The sequence below is a fragment of the Diabrotica undecimpunctata genome, chromosome 2 (assembly GCF_040954645.1).
Source record: "Diabrotica undecimpunctata isolate CICGRU chromosome 2, icDiaUnde3, whole genome shotgun sequence".
NCBI classification, from domain to species: Eukaryota; Metazoa; Arthropoda; class Insecta; order Coleoptera; family Chrysomelidae; genus Diabrotica; species Diabrotica undecimpunctata.
The window spans coordinates 146,555,707-146,581,971 of NC_092804.1; the positions used below are offsets into that span (position 1 = coordinate 146,555,707).

General features: G+C 34.7%; 1 protein-coding gene across 2 annotated transcripts in view; it reads left to right on the forward strand.

Annotated features, from left to right (window-relative positions):
- LOC140435025 (uncharacterized) overlaps positions 1–26,265 on the forward strand; it is a 259,425-nt gene that overhangs the window by 123,147 nt on the left and 110,013 nt on the right. For both annotated transcript variants that reach the window (XM_072523690.1, XM_072523691.1), the window contains exons 2-3: positions 5,246–5,430; positions 9,779–10,029. In XM_072523690.1, coding sequence (XP_072379791.1) covers positions 5,246–5,430; positions 9,779–10,029 — 436 coding nt within the window. The remainder of the gene's footprint in view (positions 1–5,245; positions 5,431–9,778; positions 10,030–26,265) is intronic.

The following is a 26,265-nucleotide window of genomic DNA, read 5'->3' on the forward strand; positions in this document are numbered from 1 at the left end:
GTACATCTGTAAGTCATTGGTTCTAAGAGAGTTTGTAGTAAAAGGTATTATTCCTTTCATATTTTAAGTTTATAAAGCTTCTGTTATCTCTTGTTATTCGGTGACACGACCTCTGAAATAATCGTATTTATTTTTCTCTAAGTACACTATAGAAGCTTTATTTTTATCTTTCTGGATATGTTAGTTCGTTACATGTTAGGTGTGGGGTGGTGTTCATCGAAAAAGTCTACTACTACTGCACAATATTTCAGTGAGATATTCCTTAAATCAACAATCAACTGAATGACGATGAACTACAAAATGTGTATTTCCAACAAGATCCAACAACACATGCTAGAAACTGAAGTTTCTTAAAGAATTAAAAAAGTATCCGTAAGAAATATCACTACAAATATCGCAACATGATGATGCTGAAATAAACAGGTATAGGTAGAATATAAAAACATACCCGCTGTTTTGTGGAACTGGAGCATAAATTTCCTGCATGATTTAGCTAAAAATCTCAATCTCATTCACTATAATTATATTTACAGAACATACACTTCCGAGCATAAAATTAGGGTCACCCTGTAATTTGAATTTATTTTATAAATTATTGTTCCTTTTTAGCTATTTTTGGTTATAACATAGTTTACTAACGGATTGCTCAAAGAAAACAATGTTTTTGGCTTTCAAAGTTTATTGAAAGTACCTAATTAAAATATACAATTTTCCAATATATTGAAAAGGGACAATTTTAATTTGAAGTGCTTTTTGTTGAGACAAAAGAAATTCAGTAGCGAGTATTCCCTACTCTGGCAGTGATAAAGGCTTGGAAACGACGAGGCTTGCTTGGGATTAGATTTTGGATGAAATTCTGCTAAAGATTGTTGCATTCCTGCACCAATATGTCGCCAAGCACTCTTGAACTTCGGGGGACCGGCACATGACTCGGTAAACGTCTCTTCATCGCATCCTATACATGTTCTATCTGATTAATATGTGGACTGCAAGCAGCCCAAACAAATCGTATGATTTGAACCTCATCAAGATACTCAGTAACTATCTGAGCAGTGCGGGGCCGTGCATTATCGTGCATAAATGTTGTGCAATCTCCAAGAATAACCATAAACGGCAAAACTTGGCCTTTTTAAACCTGTCAAATTTGCAGTCAAAGTCCTATTCCCGAAAAAGATTAACTTCGTGCCAGCGCCAAAAGATATGCCTCCCCATACCATAACTGACCCTCCACCAAATTGAAGTCGCTCGGCAGCACATGCTTGAACATATCTCTCTCCTGGACGTCCCACACTCTCACACTTTTGTCTAAGCCCGTAAGACAGAATCTCCGTTCGTCGGAAAGCAATACACGACTCCAATCCTGTATTGTCCAAGTCAAGTGTTCTCGTGCAAAATTCAATCTGGCAATTCAATGTTCACGGGAAAGCGGCGGTCCAATTACTCTATTCGCGAACATAAATCAGCAGCATGAAGTCACCTAATAACTGTTCATTCACTTACGTTTACATTTCTCTTCTTGCAGATGATTTCGAAGGGAAACTACCGTGACCGTCCCGGATTTCTCGAAGCACTAGAAACGACAAAGTGGTCATCTCTAGCCGTTGTAATTCTGCCTCGACCTGAACCAGGTCTTTGAGTAATCAGATCGGTCTCTTCGCATCGTCGACATACTCGTTGCTCATTAGAGAGAATTACACCAAAGAAGTTTCCCGCATTTTCGCGCTGACCGTGGCCATCTTCGAACGTTGCCACAATTATTCTTGCCGCCACAACAGAACCACAGAAACAAAAACTATACTGATAATGTTTTTTAATAATTAGATTAAGGGGCCCTTTTTATCCTTTGAAGTGGTCATAAAAAACTACCAAATGGGTGAAGAAATTGAACCAAAAGTGGAAGAAGGTTCACTCGTATGGTATACGGATGGATCTAAGATAGATGAAAGGGCAGGAGTGGGAGTTACTGGGCCCAATTTCAGGCATCCCATCTAAATCTCTTGGAAACGCCCCAAGTATCTTCCAGGTAGAAATACATGCTATAGACATAAGTGCCCAAGAATGTCTCAACCGAGACACCCATAGGGCAAAAGTCTTTATTTTATCAGACAGCCAAGCCGCCCTAAAGGCTCTAAAGTCATTTACATGTGAGTCAAAGTTGGTTTGGAACGCAACAATGTAACTGTGATGTGGGTGCCAGGTCACAAGAGAATTGCAGGAAATGAGGAAGCTGACAGCCTCGCAAAAGAAGGAGCTAATACCCCATTCCAGGGTCCGGAACCCTTCTGTGGACTATCGAAAAGCCACATTAGAGAGGAACTCCGTACCTGGGAACTAAATCAACTAAGATCATATTGGTCTAACACACCAGGACAAAGGCAAGCAAAAAGGCTCATAAAAGTGTCGCCTACTGCAACAAACTGCCTTCTCGAAATAAATAAAAAAGATATCAAAATGGTCACTGGCCTTCTTACTGGTCACTGCCCTCTGAGATATCATCTCAAGAAGATGGACAAATCAGATAGAGAACTGTCGTTTCTGTCACAATGAAAAAGAAACGGCAGAACATATACTATGCAACTGCGTAGCACTGTTCTGCAAACGACTAAAATTCCTAGGAGAGGTCAGTCTGGCGTCCTCTGACATAGAAAACAAGTCACCTAGGAAGCTAATCAACTTCATCCTAAGTATTGGCATTCTAGAGTTTAACTAGATTAAGGTATGCACAAAAGATCTCTATAGGTCGAAGTGTGGTGAGGCCGCATGGCCTTAACGACCTCACATAATCTAATCTAATCTAATCTAAGGGACCCTTTTTATCTCAAGGACTTATCGAAACAACAACAATTTTTTTCAAGTAATCCATTAGTAAACTATGTTACACCCGAAAGTAGTTAAAAAAGAATAATAATTTTTTAAATAAATTCAAATTACGAGGTGACCCTAATTTTATGTTCGGCAGTGTATTAAAATCTATTAAGGAAGCATCAAACAAAATGATAATTTTCCTTTTGAAATATCTTTGTTTTTGTCTAATGGTTTTTTCATTATATATTTTTATAAACTTGACTTATAATCAAATAACTTTTCCGAATAAAAGCATGGAACTACTGTTCCAAAGCCAAAGCTATTTTTCAATAATCGTTTGCCTACAGATACGAATCTGAATAAAATTAATTTGAAAATATTGCTTGCGAAATATGTAGAACTAAAATTGCAAATTTATTAATTTTATACACAGTTTTAAATAGCTACTGACCACGTCGAGTTTTGACATTTGAACTTGTGCTAAACTTATCCAGTGATAACTGATGTAATAATATACAAAGTTATCTTGTGAATTAATGATAAAAGCGAAGTAGATAGTAATAAATTTTATCAAAAACATGTTGATATTATATCTCTTTGTACACAGATGGTTGATTAGTTTAAATCAATGGTATGACCGTATAAGGATCATTTGATTGAAGAAAAGTACTTCGTAGAGAGATCAAGGGAGTTGGTCTTGGTCTAGTGGATTCTCTTTTTCAAATACTATTTTATTTTCTGAAAAAATCATTAAAAAAAATACAATAACAAAACAGCAATAATGGTAATACCTATAGTAGAAGAGCTAAGACGCTGACGTTACATAACTAAATAATCAAGGTGATTTAATATAGGTAGCCAACACACAGAATCTGAGAGATCAAAACTCCCTAGTAGCGCAGTGAGCATTAAACTTAGCGAGAGTATTCAAAGCTTTAACCTACCGTGTCAGTCATGCCTACCTGCAGGACCTGACTTCCTAGCCTGGATTTCCTGGCTACTTTCAGTTGTTCATCCTTGTCTTGGGATCCTAACAGCACTCAGTTCCATAGTTGCCGAAAATCGACAGTAAATTGGTCCTTTTCCTTGTTTGCTGTTTCTTTTTTGCGGTTTAATTTTGTCTTGTGACTTTGTGTTTGTAAAAGATCCTTCTTCACGACAAGGTATCACGGTTTTCGGGGCGGAATAGTTATATCTTCTTCTTCTTTTTTTGTGTAGACACTTCACCGTTTTTCAATGTGCCTCCAGTAAGTTGTCGTTCCATCGTTTTCGTGGTCTTCCCACTGATCGTCTTCCTATTGGGGAACTGTCTCTCGCTATCCTTACTCCTCTATTTGTTGTCATAATGCATATATGATCGTTGAATTCTACTCTTCTATTTCTTACCCAGTACTTGATGCTCCCCACCTTGCATCCCCGTCGTATATATGTACTTCTATCTCTCTCTCATAGTGTCTTACCATCGATGTTTTCTTCTTTGCTGTTTCAAGCATGGGTCTGATGACTGTTTTGTAAATTCTGTATTTTATTTCTTTCCCGATATTTTTATTTCTCCATATTGCTTCATTTATAGAACAGTTCTAGTTGGAAGATAATTTGTTTATTTTTAAACTTTTGCTTTGGTTTTCTGAAGGGTTTCCAATACCTGGAACCACCGGTGAAAACTTCGGGTATTTTATTAGAAACATTCTGGTCAAGTGAAACTATAAATTTACTGAATAGTTGGTTCGATTGTCTACAAGGAAGTCAATATTACAAGGAAAATTACCAAAGAAAAAACATTGCACATTATCGGCACTCACATCTTATTTCGAAATATTTTTTTCACACTTAATAATATGATTTTGTTTTAAGACATGTTATTCAACAACTAAAAACAGATTCCTTCTATGTTCCAAACTCATTATGCTTTATTATAGCTTAAGCAAACAAAAAATTCATTCCTTGAAAATTCTTCTGGGAAGAATTTTCTTCTTTAACAATAAAGAACAAAAATTTTGTTTTTAGCAAAGAAGAATTATATATTTCTCATTGTTCCTGTTAATAACTCTATTTCCTTTAAGGAGAGTTCCTCTATATCTATAATTATTTTCGTAAAAGTTGTAATATCCCATTGCAATAACACATCTTAAGTAAATTAACAAAAAATTAAAAACCCTATTAGTATAAACTTATATTTACGTTATTCAAGATAATTCGGTTTTTTATAATGCATAGCTCAACAAAAATTATGTTTTAAGTTTAGCGTTTGAACACAAATTCATATTTTTATGTCTCAAATCAATTATTTGTATAGAAAAATAATTGTATAATATAAAATTATATACCAGAACTAAGTCCGTCTCTGTTTCATGACGCATTTTATATTTCCATACGTAATTATTTCAATTGCCAAGTACCCCTGAAAGTAGATCACTAACAATACACTTTTGCTTTGTAGTTGCATATGGAGAAGATCCAAGACAACAGTATAGCCCCGCCTCTCAGAATGAAGGGGCGGAACCGTCACCCCACTCCAGAGCAGCCACTCCTCTGGAATGCCTCACGTATACGACTGAAGTTGACCAAGACAATTATCCAGCATTAGTCAGATCGGACGGAAGGTATATGCCGTTCACTTTAGAGGTAAGGATTAGTCATTTCAGCTAGAAATTTTTTCCTACAGTTCGCGCATATCGATTAATTAAAGAGATTATTTACAATTAAAAAATAAAAAGATTGTTTACAATAATAACGTATACAGGTAGTAACATTTTTCTTTAACTTGATTTGTATTGTTTTGATGTGCGCTTATATAAACGTTAATGTAGTTGATTCTATTAAATAAAATTGGTTTTTGGCATTTTGACGGACTGGAAATTACTGTACAACCAAATACACGTGCTCATAGCCAATATAATAATTATTGTAGATCACTTAAAAACACAAACTTGTTCACCTGGAATTTATAAAAAAAATAAAACTGCATTAATTAAAACAAAAGTTCAACTGTTCATTTTTGTAATTTTATAGTTGTTTATAAATTAATATTCACAAAAGGAAAATTTTTAATGAAAATAATGAATATACACTCCCATTATTCATGATTATTCTTCTTTTCTCAATGAAAAAATTCTGCAATTTACCTAATGGATGGCGGCCGTAGCTCAGCGGCTGTTACTGGCTTAACAAGAGCTGGAAGTTCTGGATTTGATTCACAACACGGACACCAAGAAAATTTTTCAATTTCTAATTTAAACGAGCCGCCACCTTGCTTCGGAGGGCACATAGAGCCATATGAATTATCTTTTATTAAGGTCACTGCACGTCATCCAATTTTAACGTTGGCTTTTTTGGATAGGGTTTCAGTAATGTCTGGTTGCAACGACAAAAATAATGAAAAAATTTGTATTATTAAATTTAAATACAAAAAACAACATATGGTTCTTAAAAGAATGTTATAGATCAAAGAACTGTATCTATAAAATACGCTGTGAATGCAACAATTTTTACGTGGGAGATACCGCAAGACCAGTAAGTGTCAGGATAAACGACCATGAAACAAACATCAAAAACAGAGATTTCGACAAATCATAGATATAAAAACATGCCTGGGAGAATGAGCACAGTGTACAATCCAAAGATGCATTAATAGTCATTAAAGAGACACACATGAAAAAGAGAAAAGACAAAGAAGCGGCTCTCATTTTGCTTAATGAATAAAAACGTGTAGCAAGCCCGCAAAAATAAGCAGAATGTAGGACGCTCTGGATGTCAATACTAAAAGAATATACCAACATTAATGGATTAATAGAAAATCAGAGACAAACTATCTACAATTAGACATAATACATAAACACATAAAAAGGATGTCATCCTGAGGGCTGAGGGTAAGATAGGATGACGACCCTCAGAATTTTCAACTCAAAACTTGACTATGTTTCTACAAGATCGAGGCCAAATAAGTTACCCGTCAAATTGGCAAATAAACTTGTCAAATTGGCAAACAAACTTGTCAAAACAACTGTAGGTTATAACAATAGCTTCCTAATTTAACGCAAAACAATTGTAAAATGAACTTTGATCAAATAAAAGGCAGATATCGAACCCAGTTTAATAATTAAATTTTGCCCAAGTACTTTCGCTTTCTAGAGCATCTTCAGGGGCATCTGAAATAAGCCAAGAAACGAAAAAAAAACGTTTCTTGGATTTCACGTATTTTAGATGCCCCTGAAGATGCTCTAGGAAGCGAAAGTACCAACTTGGGCAAGATTTAATTATTAAACTATGCTCGATATCTGCCTTTTATTTGATCAAAATTCATTTATTCGAGCATTCAGCCTTATCAATTGTAAAATGTCATTTTCATTAGTAACAATAAATTGTGGCTTAATTCCATTTAAAAAAACGTCTTAATGTTTTTAAAGCTCTAGTGATGTTTATTAATTAAAGTATTAGAATATATTTAAAAATAAAATAATTAATTATTTATTTAATTATAAACAAAACACATTACACTAAGATAAAGTTGGTTGCCTAAATGAAGGTTCTTTCAAGCGGGTTTATTTTTTGAATTTGGAGTGGCATGACGGCCACTAAGTACGGCGTTTACGAGTTTACGTTTAATATTTTGGGGATGAAAGTAATTTCATCCAAACTTTCTGAATTTGCCATAATTAAATTACTGGGTTTAGACCATTTAATTATGCCACAAAGGTTGCTACATCACAGTCAACAATTTTAATTACTTGTATCATCATCATCATCATCATCTTGGTGCTACAGCCCTTAGAGGGCCTCGACCTTCTCAAGCTTTCCACGCCATTCTGTTATGTCCCTTGCTTGCATGTTTGAGTTGCCGACTCCGATCTTCTCGGCATCTTGTGTTACCCAGTCCCAGTTATCCAGTCTTCTCATTCCCACGGGTTGCGCTGTTAGAATCTTTTTTATCATGTTCGATTCAGGGGCCCGGGCTACATGTCCTGCCCACTGCAGGCGGTTTCGCTTAATTATAGTGGTAATATCTTTACCACCAAACGTATGCTTGTAGATATTCTGCAGTTCAAAGTTATATCTACGCCTCCATATTCCGTTCTCACACTCTCACAGACCGCTCCGAATATCTTGCGGAGCACATTTCTTTCAAAAATCCATAGAGCGGATTCATCTGTTTTAGTTAGCGTCCATGCCTCTGATCCATATGTGAGAACGGGGACTATCAGTGTTCTATACAGCCTTATACGAGTTTTTTGAGACAGACGTTTGTTAGCTAAGTACTTTGATAGACCATGATAACGCCTGTTTACAATTATTATTCGCCTTTTTATTTCCTCAGATGTGTTACTATTGGGGTTAACCGATGTCCCTAGATATATGAACTCTTTGACTGCTTCGAAATTTTGGTCATTGATGATTAATTTTGCGTCAACATTTCCAGCTCTTGTGTTTGTATTAGTCGCCATGAATTTGGTTTTATTTTGATTTATATGTAACCCCATTCGTTCTGCTGTTGCTACTAGCTCGGTTAGGATTTCCGCAGTTCTCACCCTGGTTCTTGTTATAATGTCCACGTCGTCTGCATATGCTAGAATTTGGACTGATCTATTAAATATTGTTCCCTGCTATCTAAATTAGCGTCTCGTACAACTTTTTCTAAGGCGACATTAAAAAGCTGACAGCGCATCTGCCTGCCTTAACCCCCTATGTATTTCAAATGGGGTTAACGAGTCGTTTTAAATTTTTACTGCTGATAGCATCTTCGCCATTGTCACTTTTATCAAACGTATGAGTTTTTTTGGAATTCCTAACTCATTCATAGCGTTGTAAAGACTTAGTCTTAAGACACTGTCATATGTCGCTTTAAAATCGACAAAAATATGATACATATCTATGTTAAACTCTTGCGCTTTTTCGAGGATCTGTCGTAGTGTAAAGATCTGGTTAATGGTTGAACGTCCATGCCTGAATCCTGCCTGATATTCTCATAGAAACGTTTCGGTATAAGGCTTCAATCTCTCGTGCAATTGGTTTCCCTTTTTGTGTAACGGGCAAATTAAGCCTAAGCTCCATTCTTCAGGGATTTGCTCCTCAGACCAAATTTTACAAACAATTTCTCGCATCACCTTGGTAAGCTGCTCTCCACCGTGCTTAAATAACTCTGCTGGGATGCCATCGCTGCCTGGGGATTTGTGGTTCCTTAGTTTTTCTATAAATATTTTCACTTCATCTACCGAGTGAGTTCCACGAGTTCCTCATTTCGATATTCCAGCTCTATATTGTTAGTAGGTTCCCCTTTCAGCAACTCTCGAAAGTGCTCTACCCATCGTAACAGGATATCCTCTTTGTTGGTAAGTAAGTTACCTTCCTTATCATTAAAATAGTTGATTCTTGGTTTGAATTCTTTTCTAATAATTTACTTACTATTACTATTTACAACTTGTATCAGTAATTTAAATATTTTCACTTAGGTGGAAAAAATTCTGGAGACGTTTTATTGGCCTTCGCGTTTGTATTCAACTGACCGTACGTGATAAGACCAAACGAGGTCGACATGACGTGATAATCATCAATTAGCCTATATTTGTCCACTGCTAAACCTAGGCCTCACATAAAATTTTTCACATATTTCTATAATGAGCTTCTGGCATCCAATTTGTGCTGATGCACTTTGTATAATCCGTCCATCTAGTCAGTGGTCGTCCTCTGCTTGATGTGCTTCTTGTCTTGGTCACCATTCCAGAATCTTTTTGATCCATCTATCATCTGTCAATCTGGCAACATGTCCGGCCCAAGCCCATTTAGCTATTGGCCCGTGGCTGTTCTTTCAATTGCATCCGTGACTTCTGTTCTTATTGTTATTTGCAGATTTAAATAAGAAGACTGACAAATCGTGCCCCTACGACATATACTGTCTTAAATACATATAAAAATACATACTTTATATATTTGTTGTTGCTTTCTCAGCTGCTCCTTTTAATTTTTTTTTTTGCTTAAGGTTCCACTAGAAGAGGCTAATGGCACCGAGTACTTACAACTGGGACCGACAGCAATTGCGAACGGTTCTCCAACACAAGGAAGCGGTGGTAGTCCTAGTCCTGGCTCACCAAGAGTTTACAGTCTTTCCGCCATACATTCGGGAGATGAGCATCAGTCCACCATTGAAGGATCTCAGCTAACTCAACTCACAAGCCATATCAGCTACACTGGTGTTGGTATAAGTTCTCCTAATTCAGCAAACATGTCTAGGTAAGTGCAAATAAATATTTCGATATACTTGTAAATATTAGCTAGTTAAATCCATTCTCGAGATTAGCTAGTTAATCCATACTAAAATCGAGAATACAACATCTGGTTAGATTTTTCGATAATTTTTTGGAGTGCTGTGAGAACTTTATGTTCTGGGATTCATCAGTGGAATTAATTGGGAAGATATTAAGTGGAAAACTCTTTGGGAATGTCCAAATTATCCAACTGACTTATCTCTTCATTAGTGATGCTTTGTTTCTATAGTGAATATGCGATAAAGATACGGTCTAACATTCACATGTGATTAAAGCTGAATTAGTATATTTTATAAATATTCGTTGTTATATTAATATATACATATATCAAACTTATATCAAAAACCAAATAATATTTTACGAAAAATACTAAATACTAAATAAAATACCTATTAGAACAGGTCTAAATGTTAACCTTAAACATGAATGACCTACCAAAACATTTGCTAGTATTATTGTATTCTTCTCGCGTTCTTCAAGTGACCTGTTTTCGTAGATCATCTGAAATTAATGTATACTCTTCATCGTATCCACTGCTGCTGTAAAATATAATCTAGTACATTCTCCTATTTCTACAAATTTTGAAAATTTTCCTTACAAGTGACGTTAGCTACAGTCTCTGCTTGAATAAAATATACATAATAGAATAATAATTGTTATATTACGTCTAGTTTTCCCTTCTTCTTGTCATGCCATACTCATTTGGTTCTCCATCTGTACATGTCTGTGTTCCCTATGAGTAACCTTCGCACCATTATCTTTAAACTCCCCCATAAAACTAGCACGATAGAAATGTTAATTTCAATCCTTCCACAGACTCTTTGTCGACCCAGATGTAATCCTTCATAAACGGCCATCTTGGAGTCCAAAATTGCTCAGAGCTCCATCCTAAACCTTTATCAAGAAGAGTTAATTTCAACTTCAGATTCTCAATTTTGGTCTCCCGATAGTAGCACCTGTTTGGATTTAGAGAGTTCTTCATCTTTAACAGTTTTCCATCCCATTTTGGACGTTGTTTTGTTAATTTTTGGGTTCTTTTTAAATTTTTTCCGTTTTTTGATTTATTTTTGTCCATTCTATTCACCAAATATTAGAGAAATAGGGGTCCGTACCTGCAGCGCTTCCAATGTAGATATAAGGCATTATATGAAATAAGATTCAGATTCATGTTTCCAGTAAACCGTTCCTGATAGATTTTTGTAAATGCGTAACTTGGATGCATGTTTGGGTGAGTACGAAACGCCTTTGCATTTTGCTATTCTCTTGGTAACCTAACATAACCTAACCTATCAGCAGTCTACTCCGCTCTAGTCCCATAAGCACGTCCAGGTGAAACAGCCCTATAGGGTAGCTCTAGTTTTCTAGATTCATATTAAACTAGCCTTTGATAGATGGTGCTACTTGATACCGAATTGGTTTCGGTATTGACATTTGCCATTCATGACATGACGTCTGTCAAAATTTTAAGTTTTAAAAACGATTAATTTGGTTTTTACAGCCGTCAAAAGCAAGCAAATTTTGTGTTTTCGGAGAAATGGAAAAAGTCGAGTATCGTTCGGTGATTAAGTTCCTCCACAAAAAGGGTAAAACGAATGTGCAAATCAAAGCCGACCTAGACGAAGTTTATGGTGAGGTTGCACCTTCGTTAGCAATAGTAAAATTTTGGAAAGCTGAATTTGTTCATGGTTGTACGAGTGTTTTTGATGATGAGCGTCCCGGGAGGCCAAATGAAGTCACCACGCCGGAAATGATCAACAAAGTCTATGACATGATTATGGCAGATAGTCGAATTAAGCTCCGCGAGTTACTAGAAGTCCTAACACAACGCGTACACAACATCATTCACCATCATTTGGACATTATAAAGCTATCCGCACGATGGGTGACGCGTTTGCTAACAATCGATCAAATGCAAAAACGTGTGACCACTTCGGAGACGCTTTTGGCGAAGATACTACTTCTACTTTGTGTATATGTGGGCTGTTAAGCCATGCTGAAGAGGAGTATTCTGCGGTTGAGAAAACAAGGCCCAGGGCAGATGATCGCAAGGTGGAAGCCGATGCTCCCCATGTTCCTTGTAAAATAGGGTTCTGTCAAGATTCACCCCAAGGTACTTTGGTATTTTATTGTAAGCGAGTGTGGTGTTTTTAATTGGATGTTCAGTGTTCTTCCTGCAAGCTTGTTATTTAGATGAAAATTGGAAACCCCTGTTTTGGTAGCGTTTGGTTGGAGCCTCCATTTACGGAAATACTTTCCCACTGTGTTTAAGTCTGCCGTAAAGATTTCTTCTGTTTGTTCAAATGACTTACACCTTGTTGCATGTACCCAGTCGTCGCCATAACCAAACTTCCTTGATCTGGTTTCTGGTATATCAGCGATGTACAGGCTAAAGAGAAGAGCTGATGTCGGTTCCCATAACTACTTGAAACGTTCGGTCGGCTAGCATGCTGTTGATTATTCGAGCGGTGGATTTACAGGAGATTGTACGGATAAGCTTGTATATCATGCCTTCTCTCCAGACTGTATCGTAGGCCGCTGTTAGATCTATGAATGCGGCTGCAGTTTTAAGTTTTCTCTGGAACCCTGCCTCAATAAATGTGGTAAGTGAAAGAACCTGATCTGCGCAGCTTCTTTTCGGTCAGAAACCTGCTTGATCAACCGGTATTGATTCAAGTAGCTTTGGACTAATTCTGTTATAGATAAGTCGTTCTAGTAGCTTGAACGTTGCCGATAGTAGGGCTATTGGTCTGTAGTTCTTAATGTTGTTATCATTTGGCTTCCCTGGTTTTAATATGGCAATAATCTTTGAGCGTTTGAGATATGGCAATAATCTTTGAGCGTTTGAGTTCCTGTGGGGTACCGGTCTTCATAATATCTGTGAAAAAGTGGGCCATCCATTCTCTCGCATATTTGCCGCTGTTAATTAAGAATTCGGGATGAATATTGTCAAAACCTGGGGCTTTACCTGGCTTTACATCCTTGAGAGCTATAGTGACTTGGTTTCTCGGTTTCTCGGTTTCTGCAGATTGGAATTTTAAAGTTTTGAGCTCTCGTTTTACCTTGATTGTTTGTGGCTTGTCTTTCGAGGACCTAGATGTCGATACCAGATGTGAGGCAATAGTGTTTGGGTTAATTGTTGTTTTGTTCCTTGTCATGGGAGTTCCGTTTCTTAATTTTCTTAGCAGTGTCCATGCTTGCCTACTTAAATAGAGATAGACTACTGAATCTCATTAATCCCATAAATCTGAAATTTCTTTATTTGCATACCTCTGTAGTCTATGTAAAATTAGTTGTTACTAAATAATTTTATATGACAGTTAAGTTATTTAGACATTTTAAAAGTAAAGAAATATTTTGTTGGGGTATAGTATACCTATTGTAGCGTGACAGCTTGATCAAATAGGGTTACACTTTAATTAATTATTCTTCGTCGCCCCCTTGTATGTATATACGTTTATTAATTTTATTCAGAAGGCTTAAATAGAATTGTCGTACAATTTGTTGTTAAAACTATAAATGAATTATTCAGTTGAAATGGTTTCAACAGGAAAAAGTAATTCTTGATAAGAACGTTTCCTGTTTTAAATTTCGCACTATGAAAGGTTTATAGAGGAAAAACTATTTATTATACATCTAAGTATATCAGTAATAATTAAAATCTATCAAGACGTGGGAATAGTTGCGAAATATCAGCAAACTTGACTTATTTGCTTAGAGACGATTCAATGACCTGACAAATCGATGGTATAGTCGGTTCACTCAACTTGAGAATATTTTGACAGTCATTGTCGGAAAAATACAATATAAAGATTCCTACCACACCTCATTAATAGCTAAAATAAACTTACTGTTACAGATTTCTTTAATTAAAAACTGAAGAACAATCATTAGTAATGGGAGTGTATACTGATTAATTTTCTTTAATAATTTGTACATATTTTTAGATACTAATCTACAAGCGACTAAAAAATTTCAATAATAAACATTTAAACCTTTATTTTAATTAAGGCACTTATATTTTGTTAATAAACTGCACGTGAATCATTTTTTGTTTTTAAATTACAACTAATATTGGCTATGAGCACGTGTGCTTGGTTGCATAGTAATTTCTAGCTACCTCCAGTCATTCAAAATTTAACCAATGTAGCAAAAAAATGTTAAATAAATTTACTATACAGTGGGGATTGGTATCACTGAACCGAGTATACCAACATGTTAACAAAAAATTCAACAAAATTCTAGTCAAAATTCGTTTTTTTTTTAATTGTACTGTACTGCAAATATCCAGTATTGCCAAACAAAAGAATATATCATGGCAATTGTGGCGTACACCATTCCTCTTCGATTTTTATGAAATAAGACGAAGACAAAACTATTTATGCTAACATTGTCGTTCGTAAATGATAGATAACGCAATTGAGGTAGTAATTTCTTCTAAAAGTTTGATATTATGTTAAAAAATCAGCTTCCGGACAAAGTTTTGTCTCTGTACGTAATTGTACATTGGATTTATTGTGTATTTCCATAAGTTAACATTAATAGAAATCGTTAAATATTATTTCTACGCGTATATAATAAAATATGTCTAGTCGCTATAATGCCAGTGTACTCGGCAAAGTGATTCTAAAAAAGAACACACCTACCGCCTAAATATTTCGTGTTGGTATCATGTGACCTCACGGGCTATGACGCGGATGACGTGCAACGGTAAGTAAATTAGATGAAGTATAATATCATATTATAATACAGTAATAAAAATATTAAATGTACAATATGTAAATAAATACTAAATACTTTCCCAAACAAGTACACTTTTTCTAAATTTGTTACATCTAATTTAAATTATACATCCAATTTAACTACAAATTATAATGGTCGATCACAGTACCTATAAATACATAATCATCATAAATTATTTTAATAACCTCTCTCTCTCTCTCTCTCTCTCCAATGACGCTACAGACCATATCGAGCCTTGGCCTCCACCAAACTATGCCTCCAACTTTGTCAATCCTCTTCAGGTTCTCACGTCTAACAAATTTTGAGCATCCGCTGCCACTTCATCCTCCCAGCTTTTCCGTGACCTTCCTCTAGGTCTTGCACCCTTAATTTTACTATCAACGGCTCTTTTCGTCAATTTTTCGGTCCCCATTCTCACTACATGACTAGCCCATCTTTGTTTCCCTTTACAATTCTTCTTTGAATTTCTGGTTATTCTGTTCCATCCGTGTTTAATGCAACTCTGAAGTATATGAAACTTTCTACAGTTTCAATATCTTCCGGTTCAATTTCTAGTCCGGTCTGCCATCTCTTCTCTTCTGCAAGATATAACGCCTATGTCATCAGCATAGGCGGAAATCTTTATTAATTGATTTGTCAGGTTCCTATATTCAGCAGCTTTTTCACAAGAGTCAGGTTGATCTACATATATATATATATATTTATATATATATATATATATATATATATATATATTTATATATATATATAGTTTTTTAGTTTTGTTCCGATTTTGAAATTTGAAACCTGTATTTATTTTTACATTAAAATTTACACGACTAACGGAAAAACTTAAGGAGGGTATAAGTAAGGGTCATTTTTATACAGACTTACTTTCAAGGTCGTTGCAAAAGTCACCCTGTTATTATTTATATTCAAAAATTAGTATTACTATTAATAAGGACCCGGAAAGGCTACTCTTAAAATCGTATTAAAAAATTTAAAGCGTTTTTAACGCTAACATTTAACATTTAAAAGGAGTACATAGTATGTATTTTTAATAAATTTATTTTTTTATTCAAAAGGTAATACAAAACTAAATAAAACTTGAAATTAATTAACTAAATTCATTATGGATGTGACCCCCATCTTTAGTATTTTACGTGTCCCCTTCCAACAAAAAACTTTCCCATGTTTTACGTTGCTCAACAACTGTCAGCAGACATTAATGTGTTTAGTTTTGTGTTGTCAGTATTAAAAATGGTTTACCTATCAATTGAAGATAAAATGTTAATAAAGTCAAAAAAATTATGGTGCCAAAAGAATTGTAAAAATGTTCCCGGAGTTTAACTTGAAAATGAGCACGGTCAGTTACTTTTTAAAACATTTGAGAGAAAATGATGGTTCCATCAAAATGAAATCAGGGCGGGGAAGAACAAAAACTGGTAGAAGTCATGAAAATATTGCCATGGTAAGGGAAATTCTTAAAAATGTAGGCAACATGATGTTATTAGTTCAAGAAAAATATCAAAAATAACAAAATTAAACGTAAAACCGTGCATAGAATAATAAGGCATGACTTGAATAATCGTTAGTTTGTTCGGTCTGTTCTTTTTAAATGCACCTGTAAATGAATTTCTAACTAAACAGAATTGATAAAATCGAATAACTAACCAAATACTAAATTACAAATATAAAGGACGAAGAAGTGAAGTTTGTCACTGGAACAGTCAACAAATGATTAAACTCTGGAATGAAGAAGAAGAAGACTATTTTTTTACTTAACGATTATAAACCTTCCCTCAGATTTTCTAGGTTATTCCTCACACACATATGGCTTTTGTTGTATTTATTGGTCAACACTTTGTCATATACATATCTCTAAATTTTTCCAACTGTGTAATCAATCTACATCTATATCGACAGTTCTTCATTTAATTTCTCTACTTTAATTTTCCTTTCTCAAATATATAAAAATTGATAAAAATATGTTCTAGCGACTGTTCTACCAAATGATCAGCCAGATTTAGATAAAAAAAGTTGAAAGAACAGCTAGAATCATTAAACATGATTCTCACCACTTATCTTAGCAATTCTAATTTACTTGTTACATAAATGAAACTTTTTTGGCAACCTAATAACGTAACAGGTTACATAAAAATAAAATATCCTTGCATTTACTGATAATGTTTTAAGGCGGTAACCACATTTCTCTGATAAAAGTAACTAAGTATATAAAAAGTAATAGTGTATAACCGTGAAACTTGTCATCTTTTTTTATTTTATTGACTTAAATAAGCGGAACAGTTCCAGAAAAAAATGTATTTATATATTTTGTGATATTTTTGATATAAAGATGTTGGTAAGACTGACACATTTAAGAGAGGGATATAAACCCCGAATAAATCTATGCAGAAATCAAGAAGGGCAAATAACCATGATCCGAAAGAAAAAATCAGTCTGGAAAACCATTTCCCAACTCTTTTAGGGAAGCAAGAACATGAGCATATGGACATGCAGCACATTAAGAGCGTAGGCGCAAAATTTCGGACCAATACTTTTTAAATGCCTTCATTTTTTTCGAATTCTGAGAAAACTAACAAATATTTTTAAAAAATTTAAACGCAGAATGAAAGATTACATTATTTCTGAGGACCGAAAGTCCCTTAGAATAAACAAAAAGTTTTTTGAATGAGATATTTGGAATTAAAAATCACACTAAATTTGCTCTTTTTTTTTCACCCCTGTTACTTATTAAAATAAACATTATAGAAGTTTTCAGGGACTTTTGGCCCTCAGTAATAATGTATTATTTCACTCTGCGTTTAAATTTTTCAAAAATACTTATCAGTTTTCTCAGGATTCGAAAAAAATGAATGCATTTAAAAAGCATTGGCCCAAAATTTTGCGCCTACGCTCTGGGAGAAAGCTTGAAGTCTTCAAAAGAAAAGATCTAAGAAAGATATGTGGACCTATTAATGAAAACGAAATATTAAGATTCTGGAAGTTTGGAGACTTCGATGAGCTAGTCATGTAGTGAGAATGGAAGCCGAAATATTGCCGAAAAGAGTCCTAGATAGTAAAATGCAGGCTAGGGTGAGTGATAAAAAGGAAGGTCATGGAAAAGGTGGGAGAGTGAAGTGTCAGCGGGTGAGCAAAATTTGCTAGACGAGAGAATTTGGAGAAAAGCGGTACGGGACCGATAAAATTATTATAGTTTGGAGGAGGCTAATACTCGATTTGGGCTATTGCCATTTTAAAGAAAGAGAGGACTGACAATTGTTATGTTAAAATTGTAACAATTGAACGACCCATCAGAAACGGTGGGTGCCAATGGGTAACAATATAACTACCTCCGAAAGTTGGAAGCCAGTGTAGAACAATAAAACTTTATTTGGGGCCCAATTGTTAGGCCTCGTTTAGCTCAGCCTCTCAGGTGTGGAAACGTCTTATCTTAGAGTAAATTTGAAAAATGAGTTTAGCTAAGACAAATAAACTAAGATATTAACTAATCCTGTTTATTGTACATAAATATATATAAAAATCAAAAATTTTAATATTAACTTAAAATCCAACAGAACAAATCTTGCCTATAAGCTTTACATAAAGATTGTAGTAGAATGTAGTGGTTAACTGTGGTTGAAATGAGATATTTTCATCTTCAGGTTGCCATTGGGTTCGAAATAGCAGCAGTTATTATTTCATGGTCGACCATGTGCTGTGGAATTCCTCACCCAAAAAGCTGGACAAAAATTAGGCCAAAAAACTAGAAAAATTACCTTTGTCTCACCAACTTCATAGATTTTAAAATATTTCCTTGCCATGTAAAATGAATGAAATGAAATAAGCATAATTATAAGTGTAAGCCAAGATTTTATCTAGTGATAAACTTTATACAGACTATTGTAAAAGGTACACTTCGTAATTTATATTGCATTACAAAAATAACACTGATTGAAGCTGTCATTTAGATATGCCCGTGTACTTAGAGCACTTCGGTATCAATCATTCATCTTGTTCATATTTGATTTAACTATATGAAGGTGTTATTATCAGGTGGAATATGTTAGCTGCGTTAAAAATTCACACATCACTCTCGGATATTGCGCAGCCATGAATTTTGTTTTCTTTTTTCTCCCAAATATTCCAAATATGGTCTAAATATGAATTTTATCTCCATTGTTACAGTTCAATTTTTAATTAATATTACAGTTTCTTTGCCACTTTTTTAAACTTTTTTTTAATGTATATGTTGAATGTATAATATGTTGACTGGATGACACAAGACATCTTAGATCTAATGGACGTTCGGAGGCAGTATAAATCCATAAACAGAGAAAAATACAATGAAATACATAAAGAAATCCGAAAAAGAATTAAAGTAGCAAAAGACCGATGGCTACAAGAATCCTGTTTAGAAATTGAGAAACTGGAGCAACAACACGACAGCTTCCATTTGCATAAAAAACTAAAATAATTAACAGGCAAAAGCAGAACTTATGGGCAAAATATATTACAAGACTCTGGTGGTAGAATTTTAAGTGATAAAAAAGAGCGCTGTACCCAATGGAAAAATTACATAATAGAATTATTTAACGATGACCAAAGAATCTACCAAAAAATAACATCTAACCGAGATACAGGCTCACCGATTCTAATCTCAGAAGTTCAGAAGGCTATTGACCAAGCGAAACGAAGGAAGGCTTCTGGTCCTGACGAAATACCTGCAGAATTGTTAAAACTATTAGATAATGAGAGTGTTGCGATTATCACATCCTTCTTTAATAAGATATACAGCAGCGGCAAATTACCAGACAACTGGTTAGAAACGATATTTATAACTATTCCCAAGAAAACGAATGCCAGACAGTGTAGCGACTATCGACTTATCAGTTTAATGAGTCACACGCTCAAAATTTTTATGAAAATATTGCATTGTCGCATATTTATATATATGTCGTGAGGGGATAACTGGTAAAGAGCAGTTTGGTTTCCGAAACGGTATGGGTACTCGAGAAGCTCTTTTTTGCATGCGAATACTCTTACAAAAGAGCATTGAGTTTAGGAAAAATATTTACGTATGTTTTATAGATTTCGAAAAAGCCTTTGATAGAGTACCACATACATTATTATTTCAATGCTTAGACTCAGTTGGTCTGGACACGTATGACATTAGATTACTTAAAAATCTTTACTACAATCAGACCGCTTGTGTTAAGGTGGACCAAGAGGTTTCAGCTAAAGTTCCTATTAAGCGTGGTGTCAGATAGGGATGTGTTATGTTACCGATGTTGTTTAATGCCTACACTGAACCAGTTTTTAAAATAGCGTTAAATGATCGCCGCGAAGGTGTTAAGATCGGTGGTGAAATGATTAACAACATCAGATACGCCGATGACACCGCAATAATAGCAGAGAGTCTAGAAGATCTTCAAACCCTGTTGAATGCTGTAAACAACGAATGCACTGAAAAGGGCTTAACAATCAACGCAAAAAAAAACAAAATGGATGGTGGTCGGAAAAATTAATATCGAAGACTCAGTGCTAAGATTAGATAACAAAATCCTGGAAAGGGTGGAATACTTTAGATATCTGGGTAGCTGGAATGACTGCAGGGTTGAAAGTGACGAGGAAATTTCGACCAGAATAGAACTCGCACGGAAAAACTTTATTAACTGGAGTTCTGTATTATGCAGTAGAAGTCTGTCGTTGACCACACGTCTAAGAGTATTGAAGTGCTACGTCTGGTCCACTTTGTTCCATGGATGTGAAACCTGGACAACAAAAATAAAAAATCTCAACAAATTAGAAGCGTTTGAGTTATGGTGTTACCGTCGCATGCTTAGAATCCCGTGGACAGCACACATATCTAACGAACGCGTGCTAGAGACCATGCACAAAGAGCGAGAATTGATCAACATCATCAAAATGAGAAAGGTCCAATACTTCGGTCATATAATGAGAGGACCTAAATATCGCTTACTCCGGCTAATCATTCAGGGCAAAATCGAAGGAAAACGTTGGGTCGGAAGAAAACAACTGTCCTGGCTGCGTAACATTAGACAATGGACAGGTCGAACGGTCGAGGAACTGTTTCATCTAGCTGCCGACCGAGAATCATTTCATCAGCTTGTCAATATGACGATAGCCAATGCTTGAATACAAGCACGTCACACAAAGAAGAAGAAGAATATGTTGAATACTGCAGCATTAGACAAATTAAAGAACAATAAATCACAGGAAGTGGATCAAATAGCATCGGAGCTACTAAAGGAAGGAGAAGACGCATTACTAAAACAGTACATGAGCTGATATCACGCTGTTCTTCTTTTTCTATAAAGGTATCGAATCTCTTGAGACCTGCTAAAATATTAATTAAAAGCTGAACTAAGTTGATGCCGACGATCAAATAGTTTTTTAACAACATTAGGCTCGTTATCCAAAGTTATGATGAACTATTTGAAGAACAGAAATATTTCATACCTTGACTAGCAAGAAAAAAAAGACTGGGTTGGAAACATGAGGAAGAGGCCTATGTTCAGCAGTGGACTCTTGAGGCTGGATGATGATGACTAGCAAGAAAAATGATCTTATCCGATTAAAAATATGTGGACTGTTGTAAAAGACACAGTTCATAATTTATATTATACTACAAAAACAAAACTGATTGAGGCTGTCATCCAGTTATGTCAGCTACGTTATAAATTCACACATCACTCCCGGATTTTGTGCAGCCATAAATTTTGTTTTCTTTTCTCTTTCAAACCTACCAAATATGATCCAAATATGAATGTTAACCTCATTGTTGCAGCTCCATTTTTAATGAATAATACAGTTTCTTTGCCAACGCTATTTTAAACATTTTTTCAATGGATATGTTGAATAGTAATGACAGGCTATCGTCCTTGTGTACTTCGTTTAAGATGTCAAATAGTGCCGTCTCAGCTATCTGATTTTAGTATAGATTTAGGATTAATTATATGTCCTTTCCATCTTCACTGATTTCTCGCAGTATTGGTATCAGCAAGTCATGTTTGACTCGCGGATATTCAATGATATATGTAACACACTATTGTTAGTTGTAGCACTTTTGAAACAAGCGTTTCGATGAGGACCTGATCTCATAACCTCTAATAAAACTAAATTGTGTATTATACTAAAATCACAATCAAGATGCACTAGAAATAAACAAACCAAGACACGTTAAATGCAACAAGCAGCACTCTCAAATAATAATGATTTACAATTTATATAGTTTATATAAATTCCAAATCCCAACAACGTAAGCTTGAGTACCTCGGCCACGTGATGCGGAACGTAGAAAAATATCGAATTTTTCAACTCGTTATGCAGGGTAAAGTATTTGGCAGAAGAGGACCGGGACACCGTCGTATCTCGTGGTTGAAAAATCTCCGACAATGGTTTGGGATGACCTCAGCGGAGCTGTTTCGCAGAGCAGTCAACAGAACCATGATAGCCTTGATGATCGCCAACATCCGGACCGGATAAGGCACTGAAGAAGAAGAAGAAATCCCAAATCATGATTTACAAAGTTTATACATTGTAAATCATGATTCGGGTGTGTTCCTCGTAACATTCAAGTGTCTTGGTTTGATTATTTCTGGTGCATCTTGACTGTGATTTTAGTATAGTAATCGTCTTTTAATTATGCGGAGAAATAAGTGGCGAAATAAACTGTGGTTCATTAAATTTAAATTAATAGGTCTGAAAGCTACGTACGGTTTAGAATTTGATGCTTCATTTGCATTTATTAGATCCACCACATCATTAGCATATATTTAATAACAAATAGCTGGATCACCGAAATTTTAGTTCAATAATAGAAAATAAAAACCGTATAGAGTTAGCAGGTCAGTACTCATAAGTATCAAAATATTTCTTGGTAAAGAAAATCTAAATCACATAACAAGAATGTTACCATGCAATATTTTTTCAACTTTGTCATACGCTTCGGAAGCCTGATATGCCTGAAACGTGAAAATCTCCATCATTTGAAAGGTGGTGTCATCTGCGTATGATATAACTAACAGAGACAGACGAGCATTTATTTCTTCCTGAAATTTTTGCAGACATTCTCATTGGCCAACAGGCGGCTGTCAAGCAGAAAACGTTGAAAACAATGTATCATTATAAAAAGGCGATTTGTGAAATGCTTGTTAAAATACATTACACTTAACACTTACACATCATAGATTCTATGACGTCATAAATATGACCTGTGCCAAACCGAGTTATCATTATGCATTTTAGGTTGTATTTTGGTGAAGGTTTGGCAGGCGAGGTGGTCATATATTATTTCTGTAAAATCTTGCCCCAAACAGACAAGAAGGCATCGAGGTTTATATTTTTTCTACTTTAAGAAATCTGTATCAAGACGGTTGTAATATTTTGCCATAAAAACTAATTCACTTTCAAATCGAGCATAAGTATATTAAGAAAGCTTTTTTCGGGAATAGTCTCAATTTAATGGTGATCTGCATTTATCGATATTGATTTAAATTATTATTATAAGTATATAATAGTCTCCCGTTTTATACCGCTTCGCGGCTTTGGGAGTATAGCAGGGTAGTCTGCTATATCTAGGGCCTACGGTATACAAGGAAGGTAACATGGCCAGTGCTACGCTTCAACCGCCTATTATTACCCCTGGTTTTACCCAAGGTACTCATTTTATTCAGGCTGAGTCGACCTGGGGCCTATAGACATTTTTAAAAATGTCTAGTTGTTCTTTGCCGGCGGTAGGATTCGAACTCCGGCCACCGGCGTGCGAGGCAAGCATCCTACCGCTTGCGCTACGCGGGCCCTTATTATAAGTATTTTTATTAAAAAAAATGTTACATTAGGCGGCACAATAGACTAGCGCGTAGTTTTACAGTATGTTTTCTGTATTTTTAAAATATTTTTAAAATTCAATAAAGTAATTTTATTATTTATATTTTAAATAAGTTATATTAAATATTACTTAATTATTACTATTTAAATGGGAATAAGCCACAATCAAAGGTTAAAGTAAGTTTATTGACGTTTCAATTTCCACTTCGGAAATCGTTCTCAAAATACATATTAGTAAATTTAATAAACTATTATGTTTGCTCCAACGTCACCTGGTAACGTATTAACAAAACATACTTTGTTTACTTCTGACAGACCTGTCAAATTCAGACGAAATAAATTAATAATAAAATAGAATTAAATATCATTTGATAGTAAATTTAATTATTGTATCAAATTTTGACAATCCTTGCGAATCGAAGCTTCTTTTGACAGACATTCGTTTAATCTTTTACTTCTCGTTTAATGTCTGTATTTTGTTAGTTATTTTTGATGTTTTTAATTTAAACCTACTTATAATAAATATATGATGCCTACAAACGAATTGATCGAGAGTAGTGAATCGATGTGAAGAACTGCTATTTTGTGACGCTACCCGTGACGACGCCGTCTTGTGGCGCTAGTTCCATAACGCTCACCTCAGTATTTTACTATAGAGGAATAAAAGTAATACAACGCCAGTATCGAAGCTTCGCTTCAGTAGCACAAAATGGTTATAATTTATTTTACATTATTGTACATGTCAGATTCTAATATATCTGCTCTATTTATTTCTCACTGGAATATTACAATTTTTAAAAATTATCATTCCCAAATATAACCTCAAAATGTTATTTTTCTGCATTGTCTTTTACCTTTCGTCGCACAAGGGACTTTTTAACTCCAAAATCGTTTGATTTCTTTAAATTGCCAGCTTTATATAAGTATCAGGTGGCTTTTTTTTTTAAATTTCATCTTATGTGACCTCAATTGATAGTGTTTTTTTTTAATTTGTATTTTGTAATATTATTTTTGTTTTTAATTGATAAAAAGTCACTTCTTATCTCTAGACTTATGGAATGATAAAATACTGATATAGTTAACACTTTTCAAGATAGATAACTGAAGTAATGCCATTAAATAATGACGTCATTACTACTACGATCAATTAGATGTAAATTGTAATGTGTGCAGCTTGAAGATAAGACTTGATTTATTTTGGCTTATGCTGAAGTTTCCAAAAATGGAGGAAGCAAGGATATTTTTGTATTGATAATTTTTGATAATGTCGATAGGATCATGTCCCAAATATCGAGACAAAAACCGCAGATTATTAAACGAAGTGGGAGTGAAGGGTCGATGACACCAATTGATATGTTTAAACCATAATTATTCATAAATTATTACTAAATGTCGTTTATTAGAGTAATATGCAAATTTTGCGTTTATGCCAAATAAAAATTATTGCAGAAGCATAAACCTGCTTATGAATATTCATGAAAAGTCAAGAGTGCTTTATTTAATATTTAAATTTGCTTTTCTATTTTTAAATGTTTATTCTGTGATCAGATTCCTTGTAATAGAGTAGAGCACAACAAAGGAAAACTCAAATAATGGAGCTGGAATAAAATTGACATACGAAAATCTTAAATATTTTTGACTTTTGCTTAATTTAATAATGTGACTAGTCTGACAAACTTTTAATACAATACAATATAAAATGCAAATAAATAAGTCCTAAGGGTTTAGACATTTTTCCATTTCACCGTGATTCAGAGTGCGCATAAATTCGTCGGTCCTGGCTACGTAAATACTCGTAACACCAAAACCTGTGCCAGAAGGTTAAACGAATGGAAAATGTATAATAAGCCAATTTACTGCATTACGATCGGTTATAACAACGACTTCCGAAAAAAGGGTTTATCAGACAAACTAAAAAAGACGCTGAGATCTATTCTTTCCAAAATCAAACCCAACAATACATGACCATGAGTCATATTCAGATTGATAAACTCCAGATATGCAAAGATGCTTGGGATAATAAGCACAAAGTACAATGGAAAGATTTATTAATAGTCATGAAAGAAACAGACAGCAAAAAGATGAAAATCTCCCTCCTAAATGAAACTTCAAGTCTTTTCCATTCCTCTATATTTACCGCCCTCTGTTTGATCTCTTTCCACCTCAAGTCAATTTTTTTATGATCTCGTGTTGCAGTTCTTCTCTAGCTATTATCCGGTCTTTCTCTTATTCTTCTTTAGTCTGGCTGGTATTCGAATGCCTGTCTGGTTATATAATTTGGGCCTTTCCTTAGTGCATGTCCAATCCATTTCCATTTCTTTCTTTTAATCGTGACTATTATTTTCTCTTGTTTTGTTCTTCTCCATAGTTCTGCGTTTGCTATTTTATCAGGCCAGTATATTTTGAGGATTTTTCTTAACAATTTATTTATAAAGGTTTCTAATTTCTTGGTAGTTGTTTCTTCTTGTCGCCATACAAAAATATACTCTTAATACAGGTAAATATTTTGATTTTACTTAAGGAGTTAAATGTCGTGTGCGAGCTCCAAGTTCTCCAACTAGTTGTTGTGCAAGTTTCAACTAATACCTGTTTTTTATCACTTACTTTCTCCATAATCCAATCTGTTATA